Here is a 9,228-nt window from a genome sequence, read left to right on the forward strand (position 1 = left end):
ACTGTCCCCAGGGTTCCAGAAGTGGCCTTTGTCTTTTAGGTTTCTAGGCCCTCAAATGTGATGATCATGATTCAGCTCAGATAGCATCTCCTCCCTCTCCACTCCTGATGCCTCTTTTATGTGCCCAGAGGTAAACCCCACTGAGGTGCCTTTAGGTGGGTTATTTCTGGGCTGCTAGCTCCTTGAAGGCAAAGGTGCCAGCTCACACAATGAGCAGGAGCTAGCACATACGGTGCATCTGTGTGAGATACAGGCAAATTAGATGCTGTGGACAGATTAGGAAGAATGTGCCCCTTCTTCTGGGCTGACACAGTCCTATGGTCATGAGCATGGCTGGGTCAACAGAGCAAGGCTAGACTACAGCCCCTGTTCGCCTTTTTCACTCAAGCTCTTTTGTGCAGGACAAAACCTGCAAAAGCAAGTGTACTCAGTGTTTGAAGGGGTGGTTGCCCAGGGAAAAGGAGATCATGAGCTTGAAGAGAAACAAATGAGGGAGGGGGCGCCTTCTGAATCCCGGAAGGCAGGGCTGAGGTCGGGCCTCACTTTCTCCAGGTGGATTCTGGAGCTTGAAGTGAGTCTGAAAGAAGCCGCTCCAGCTTCCTGAGGAAGAGGCTGCAGAAGCTGGGACAACCACTGAGGTCTGAAGGGAGTCCTGATTTGGGAGCCAAGCTTTAATAGGTGATAGAAATTAGCAGGGAGCTGGTAGAGAGGGGCCGGGGGAGGTACCAGTTGGGCAGACACCATGAAATTTCTCCTAGGGATTCAGGCTTTCTCTTTGAGTTTGACCCAGCTTTTCCTAACCCCACAGTGACAGCTGTGACTGTCTCCAGTAGAAGTCCAGATTGAAGTCTTGTCTCTGCTTCTCCAGCAGGTGGCAGATGTGCGCAGGACCCTGAGCCTACACAGATCTGGGCACCTTCCCCCTCCATGCTGGTGGGCCCAAGGCCAGGTGACTAAAGCTGCTGCTGCCCCTGGCAGGCCCCGAGGAAAGATGGATGGCTCGGCCAATGCTGGGGCTGGCCAACAAGGCCATTGATTTTCATTTAGGAGAATAATTAAATATTAATTTTCACTTTGTTAAGCTGAGGAGGGTGAATCAAGCCAATCCTGGCAGTATCAGAGGAAGTCAGGCCATGTTGGAAGGCTGAGGATGAAAGGGTCAGAGGGGCCAGGTATACCCAGTCATCATCTGCTCTAGAACCTTTGACCTCTGTCTGCTGTCAGCCTGACTCAGGTGCAGTGGCTAAGTGAATGAGTTCTGGAGCTTGACTGCCTAGGCTCAAAGCCCTGATCTTCCCATCAGTAACTACCTGACCTTGGGCAGGTCACTTATTCTCCATGACTCAATTTCCTCATCTATAAAATGTGAATGCCATTAGCAATACCTTTTTCATAGAGGATTAAATGACTTTGAACGTGTCAAGTGCTAGGAACACTGTCGCTATCAATACATATTAGTTATTATTTCTCTTTTCCTTCCCAGAAATTACCCTTGAAGTATAGCGCTTCACTGTCCTTATCTTAGGTGCCCTCAGCCTGATAGAGTCCACCAGGTACCCCTTCAATTGTGGAGCCCTGTGGCTGGTTGAGGAGGGGATTTTTTTTATTATTTATTTATTTGGCTGCACCAGGTTTTAGCTGCAGCATGCAGGATCTTTAGTTGCAGCATACGGATTCTTAGTTGTTGCATTCAGAATCTAGTTTCCTGCATGCATGTGCATGCTAAGTTGCTTTAGTTGTATCCGACTCTTTGTGATCCTATGGACCATAGCCCACCAGACTCCTCTGTCCATTCAATTCTCCAGACAAGAATACTGGAGTGGGTTGCCAGGCCTTCCTCCAGGGGATCTTCCCAACCCAGGGATTGAACCAGAGTGTCTGACAGCTCCTGCATTGGCAGGTGGGTTCTTTACCACTCGTGCCACCTGGGAAGCCCAATAGTTCCCTCAACCAGGGATCAAACCCAGATGCCCTGCGTTTTTTTGTTTTTTTGTTTTTGCTATACAATAGGTCCTTGTTGATTATCCGTTTTGAATATAGTAGTGTGTCCCCAACTATCCCTTTCCCCAGGCAACCGTAAGTTCATTTTCTAAGTTTGTCTCTTTCTATTTTGTAGGTTCATTTGTATCATTTCATGTTAGATTCCACCATATGTGGAATGTCATATGATATTTCTCCTCTGTCTGACTTACTTCACTCACTGTATGTGGTAATCTCTAGGTCCATCCATGTTGCTGCAAATGGCATTATTTCATTCTTTTTCATGGCTGAGTAACATTCCATTGTATATATGTACCATATCTTCCATATACATTCCTCTGCTGGATCCCCTGCATTGGGAGCACAGAGTCTTAGCCACTGGACCACCAGGGAAGTCCCTGGGGGAGGATTTGTTCTCCCAGATTTCATCTTAAGTTTTTTCAGTGCCTTTCGTTAGCTTTCAGGATAAAGTGCAAACCCTTCACCCTGGGACTCAAAGTTTTCCCTTCAACCATTGCCCTCTGTGGATCTTCTCTCTGGTCTGGCCCGTGCTCATGTGGGGACCCTCCTCTACACTCCCAGCCCCATTTCACACCCATCTGTTCCTCTTGCCTCTGAACCTTTACCATGATGTTTCCCATATATGGAGTCTTATCACTTGTCTCACTGACTCTTAATTCTAGTGACAGAAGTCATTTATTTACTCCCAATGGTGGGTGCATAATGACTTCTACTATCACTCCTAGTAATGCTGCTGTTACTACTACTTCCATCAGCTAACCTGTACTGAATACTTACTGTCTGCCAAGATTTGTGCTAAGCACTTTATATGACTTAGTTTATTTAATTATTATAACAACCCTACATGCTCAGTTTCACAGAGGAGGAAAGCCTAGGCTTAGAGCAGTAAAGAATTGCCCAAGGTCATAGAGTTAGTGAATAGTAGGTCCTGGATTGACATCCAGGTCTGTCTGTCTCTAGAGCCTGCCTACAGAGGATTGGTGAGAGTGATAAGTTGGTGTTGTGGTGGCGGTGGTGGACTTCAGTTGTCTGACTCTTTGCGACCCCATGGACTGTACCCTGCCAGGCTCCTCTGTCCATGGGATTCTCCAGGCAAGAATACTGGAGTGGGTTTCCATTTCCTTCTCCAGGGGATATTCTCTACCCAGGGACTGAACCTGGGTCTCCTGCATTGCAGGCTGGTTCTTTACCACTGAGTCATCCAGAAAGCCCACGTTGGTGTTACTTGACACTGAGCCTTCAAGAGCCAGGCTCAATTTCCTTCAATTACAAGGATTGGTTCTAGGATCTGACACCCAATTAACAGCTTGATCAGCTCTAAGTAAAGCTTGTCTTTTTTAAAAAATGTAATTTAATTTTAATTTTTATATTTTGATTGCACTATGTGGCTTGGAGGATTTTAGTTCCTCAACCAGGGCTTGAACCTGGGACCTCAAGCAGTGAGTGTGGAGTCCTAACCATTAGACCACCAGAGAATTCCCTAAAGTTTGTTTTATTGCTGGAGAGCTCTGATGATGAGAAATGAAAATTCTTTATACTGAGCTGAAATTAATGTGGCGGTTCTTTATACCCCACTGATCCTGGTCCTGCCCTATGGGGACACCCATAGAAAACCAAATCCTTCTTCAGGATCTGAAAGCAGGTACCCACCCCAGCAGTAATATGTTTTGAGATCTTACTCTGTACCAGGTACTTGCTAAGCCTCAGTTAATCCCCCCAGTAGTCCAGTGAGCTAAGTGTTAGTATTACTCATTCCCTATAGGTGAGGAATTGAAGCTCAAATGTCTAAGTAATGTATCTGAAAACACAGAAATGCTAAATGGCAGAGCTGGGATTCAACTCCAGTCTGTGAGACTCAAAAACTAGTAATCTTAATTATTATGTTATGATGTCTCCCTATTGTAACTCCCCACTAAACCCTGTCCAGCTAAATATCCCTGATTCTTCAAATTATAATTCCATAATGTATTTTATGTCCCTATACCATCCAAGTCTCTTTCTGGTAGGCTCCTGACCCTCTTAATCCTGAGGCCTGGAATTGAATATATTCCCAGGTTTGGCCTGCCCAGGACAGTGGAATAGCATTCTTGCTCTAGACATGTCACTCCTTGGACAAGAGAAAATGAAGCTGTGTAGCATGGCTTGCTCTTGGTGACCCCTAGTTCACTAAGTGTTAGGAACACTAGTTCCTGACAATCACCACTTTCTTCCTCCAGCAGTAGGTCCTACTTTGTCTTCTGTCCAGTGATTGGCCATTAGCCAAGGCCATATCAAGTGCCACTGATGTACAGTGGCCTACCTGCCTGTAGAATGAGGTCTCTCTTAACCTTGAGCTAAGTGTTTGGGGGTGTGGAAGGAAAGCAATCTTGGTGAGTCAAGACACCTGAAAAAATGCTACAGGAAGAGGATCATCAAGGACCCTGGAACTCGAAAAAATGGGATACCAGCCCAGCAGAGCCTCTCCCCTGTGTATCTGCAAATATGCTCACACCAGTGACAAATGACACCTAACATCATGATTTCAGCCAATGTAGACAAATTAGCTCACAAGAGTAATGCCTTTCCTAAAAGATGGGAATAGTACACTTGGCCCAAGAGTCTCAAGCCCCTTTGTTTTGGACTGGAGGACTGAAATTAACAAATAACCTGTACCTGTTAAGGGTACAGGTAAGTCCTCTCCTAGAAAGATGACTCTTCTAGTTCCTGATCCCAACCCAGCCACCACGTGCTGCTTTGGCAAGCACATAGAGCCTGTTCCCAGCCGGAGGTGGTTCCCACCCGCCCCAGCCCTGGTGGACTTACCCCCGGCAGGGTCTTCTGCTCGTGCAGTGCACTCTGGGCCTTGAGAGCAGAGTCCCGGGCGCAGTAGGTGAGGAAGGCACAGCCTGGGGAGGAAGAGGCTGGCTCAGGGGGGGTTCCTAAAACCCCCAGATACTCTTCCTGGAAAGACCCTATTACATTGACAAACTCAAGGCCCTTCTCCTTTCAGCAAGGGTACTGCTTCTGAGAAGCCTTCTCTTGCCTCCTAGCTTCTCTGAAGGGAGGGGCTTCATGTGCCCGTGTCGCAGACTCTGGCTCCCTCACTCGCTCCTGGCCTTTTGCCTGGGGAACATGTGCACCCACATCCAATCACATATTCATGCAACCCCACATCTCCCCTCCCCACGCCAGCCATAAATCCTGTTGGGGTTAAACCTCCCTAAGCAGCTTTGCCTTCAGCTTTAACCCCAGCCTCCCCCTTCCTTTTTGGATTCATGCTCCTAAAGTCTCTAAGAATCAGCCTCAATTCCTTCCCCACTCAGTTTCAGATGGGAGGAGGCAGAAGAGGAGAAAGAAGGTTGGGAGCCAAGCCCAGGACCCCACAACTCCTTCCTGATACCTCCTCCTAGTTTGAGTCTAAGGAGTGGATTGATTTGAGACTTGGGAGATGGAACTGGTTTAAGGACATCCTATATAGATAGGAGCTTCTAGGGACTTCCAATCCTATCCAAAGTACTTGATCCATCAACCCTCCAGGACTGCAGGGTAGGGCCTCTTAAGAGTTTTATGCCCTATATCTGACTTCTCTAAAAGAATGAGTAGTTAAAGGGGAGAGGAGTTCTGAGTTGTACCAAAGGTTCAGTCCTACCCACTCTTTGTCCAGCCTCAGAACCTGTAGCCTGCTAGGAAGCATAGGACCAAGACTTCTTCTGTTCCAAAAGTCATTGAGTACTCACTTACCCAGAAAAGATTTATTGAATACTTACTTCTTATAGTGGTATATTATGATGGCTTGAAGGTAAAGTGGTAACAAGACAGACACATTTCCTGCCCTCATGGGAATCATGTGAAGGATCATGAGGGAGACGTATCTAAGTCCACACAATTGAGGAATGAATGTCTCAAAGAACACACTGACCTCTCAATAATAAAGGGGGGGGGGTTAATGAGGTGATGGAAAGGGTGGTGATTATTTCAAGCAGAGAATAGTACATATGAGGACTGAGTGAAGAATTCAGTGTGTTGGGGAAACAGATGGAAGGCCAATATGGTTGAAGGTTGGTAACTGGGGGCAGATTGGCCAGAGAGGTATGCAGGGATCAACTCATCTGTAACTTCAATTTGGATTTTGAATTTTGTCCTAAGAACAGTAGAGAGCCACTGAAATGTTTTAAGCAGGGTTGTGAAATTAGGTCTGTGTTTTCAAGAAGAGCCTTCTGAGTAAAAGAAGGAGAAAGACTAAAGGAAGAGAAAGTGGATGTGAGAAACCATTAGGAGCTTGGTGCAGTTTTCCACTTAGACCTCAACAGACTGCAAAGGCAAATGGGAACATTTTATCCATTGTCTTCTATGTGGCTGTCCTCTTAAGGTGGGCAGATATCTGCCATTCACTGGGTTAAAGAGACCTTAGAGAACTCCTGGAACAAACACTTATCATATCAATGGGAAAATTGATGCCCAGAAAGTATGCCAGTGGTAGGACAGGGTTTGGAATCTCCAACGCCTAGACTGCGCTTGTTTTCAAAGCACTGTGGCTGCCCGCTTCAGTATTCAGCCATCTAAAAGAAAATGAGTCACTCTGGCTTTTGGACGTCACTGTTGCTGGGGAGAAGGTGGAGAATATGTTGATTGGGAGACCCTCCGCATTGACCTTGCAAAGTAACCTTGCCTTCAAGAGTTGTGGGTTGATTTGGGGGAAAAAATCACCAAAACCTGATTCCGCTTACATCCCTGCTCCATCCTCCACCACCAAACCATATTAGCTGACATCAGAACTGAGCAGGGCTGGGGCCCTGTCTGAAAGGCTCAAGGGCCTAGTTGCTGCCAAAAGGAGCCCTGTGTGGACAGGGAGTGGAAGAATGGAAGGATAAAAAGACAGAGAAGCATGGCTTGAGGGTCAGATGAATGGGGGGGCGGGGAACAGGAAGAATTAGAACTAAGTGGAGAGAGAGAAAAGATTAGAGAACAGTTCCGAGACCCATGGTGTTTGAGTGAGAAGAGTGAGAATTAAAGATAATCTATACACTTCCTTTACTACACAGATTGCTCAGAAAGACCAGCTTGTACTTACATACTGAAATAAATGTCTAAAAAATAAGACCATAAGTTGCTATGGATGGATGGGCAGTTGGGCAACTGGACTGCATTAGAAGGGATCTGGGTGGTATGGTCTTGTGGTTTCATGCCCCTTGAAAAATAACCCCACTCCAAAGGGTTTAAGATGCACTGCTACATAGCTGTTCCCGGATCCTCTATGGGCATTTTCCTGAAACTCCTACATTAGTGTGCCTAGGAACTCCCCAAAGCCTCTGAGTTGAAAAGGAGGCAGCCTGATTCCAGCTCTCAGCCCTTAGGAAAATACATTTAGCTGTTACCCAGGGCCCACAACTTCTCTCCTGGAAAGATCATGGAGGATAGTTGGAGACCCTCTCCAACTCCACAAAACCTGAAACTACAGCATGGTGAAGGTGGGGAGAGAAAAAAGTGATTCTTTTCAAATAATTTCCTTCCTGTGCCCATGTATGCCATGTGACTCTGGCCATCTTACTCCAGCCCAGCCTAGACAGACTTTTCTGCATGTAAACAAGCCTCCTCCCTCTCCCTACAGGAAGAAAGAGGTGTGGCAGGACAGGACCATGGTGCCTGTCTCTTGAACAGGGTCTGGGAGAAGACCACTTTCTGCCTCTTCAACTTGACCCACTCTTGAGGCTCTGGTCCACAGGTTCTGGTCTAGGACCAGCTTGTGAGGAAGGGAAAGCCATAAAGAGGATTGGGAGGCCATAAAGAGGATTGGGAAGGGACAAATATGTGGCACGGGAGTGAGGAGATTAGAGGGTAAAACAAGTGTGGGTTCAGCTGAGAGGACACCTGAGATGCGGGGGATGAGGGAGCACAGATGGCTGGAGTTCCTGCTGAGGTCAGAGTCCTGGACTCAGATCAGAAGAGGATAGTGTTGGGGTTCTGGATGGGAATGGAGAGACTGGGGCTATTCCTAACCAAGAAGGTGGAATTTGGTGGAAAGCCTTCTGGGAAGGAAATTGGATTTTGTGATTTAGACAGGCCTGCATTCTGAAGAAGGCAAGAGTTTGAGTCTGTGGGATTTTTGGTTGGCAATCTGAATCAAAAAAAGGCTCCAGATGTTGCCAGGTCTTGGAGGCAAGAATGAGGGGTGCAACTCCAAAATGCGTGTGAATGTGGTTAGCCCTTAATGGGCTGGCACCAGATGTGGGGGGTGGGGGGGTGGGGGGGTGGTGATTCAGGAATGACTGGGTCCAGGGTTTGGGAGACTGAGGGTGTCAGAGACTTAGAAGGTGGAATAAGTTCCCAAATTCCTGGATTTGGGCTGTCTGGTGGGAAAGATGAAGGGAAGTCCAGCTGAAAGGCGGAGACTGTTAGGGTGTGAGAGCCAAGGGGTAGGGAATTGGAGGTTAGAATAGAGAACACGTCAGGGTACCAGAGTGATGATCAGAAGGAGGGTGTCAGAAAATTCTGGGTTGAGGGTTCTGTGATCTGGGAGAAAGACTGGACTGAAGTCGGCTGGTATTGGACTGGTGTTGGACAGGCTCTAGGCAGGGCTTGGGTTGGGGCTGCAGTTGAGGCTGGGATTTGGGCTGGGCCTCACTCTAATCGGATTGGGGCTGGGCTGGGCTGGGCTGGGCAGGGCTGGGCTGGGCTGACCCCCGCGCACCTTTGTGGAGGCCGGTGAGCCGGTCCTTCAGCACCGTCAGCTCGTAGATGCGGCCGAACTCCTCGAACAGCGGCTTGAGGTCCTGCTCGTCCAAGCCCCGCGGGATCTGCCCCACGAAAAGCTTGATGGCGTCGTGGTCCTTCATGGGAACAGCAGGACCCGGGTTTAGCCCGCTCATGCCGATGCCGCTGTCCGCGGTGCTGAAACCAAGGCGCGGGCCGGGGCCGGCGGGCGGCGCAGACCCTCCGGGCGCCGCGGCCATATCCCCGCCCGGTCCACCCTCCCGCCGGTCCCGCCTGTCCCGCCGTCCCCTCCCTGGACCGGTGGAGAGGGCCGGGGGGGAGGGGGCGGGACCCAGGCGGCGAGGGCAGGGTGGGGGGGGGAGGTTGCACAGGGGGCGGGGTCCGGGTGGAGGGGCGTAGAAAGGGTGGGGCGGGCTGGAAGGGGGCGGGGCAGGGGGCGGGGCAGGCCCGGGCCGAGGCGGCGGGACGCTGGGGTCTGGCTTGAGGTCCCCGCGCGGCGCTCTCTGGGCTCCCGCCCGAGCTCTCCCGGAGCTGAGC

General features: G+C 49.1%; 1 protein-coding gene across 1 annotated transcript in view; it reads right to left on the reverse strand.

The window, feature by feature from the left end:
- The window catches only part of CELF6 (CUGBP Elav-like family member 6), a 28,048-nt gene extending 19,118 nt beyond the window's left edge, over positions 1 to 8,930 (reverse strand). The window contains exons 1-2 of the mRNA XM_065942058.1: positions 8,669 to 8,930; positions 4,804 to 4,886 (exon numbers count right to left, since the gene is read on the reverse strand). Coding sequence (XP_065798130.1) covers positions 4,804 to 4,886; positions 8,669 to 8,930 — 345 coding nt within the window. The remainder of the gene's footprint in view (positions 1 to 4,803; positions 4,887 to 8,668) is intronic.
- Positions 8,931 to 9,228: the final 298 nt, after the last annotated feature.

Source organism: Muntiacus reevesi, chromosome 7, assembly GCF_963930625.1.
Source record: "Muntiacus reevesi chromosome 7, mMunRee1.1, whole genome shotgun sequence".
Taxonomy (NCBI): domain Eukaryota; kingdom Metazoa; phylum Chordata; class Mammalia; order Artiodactyla; family Cervidae; genus Muntiacus; species Muntiacus reevesi.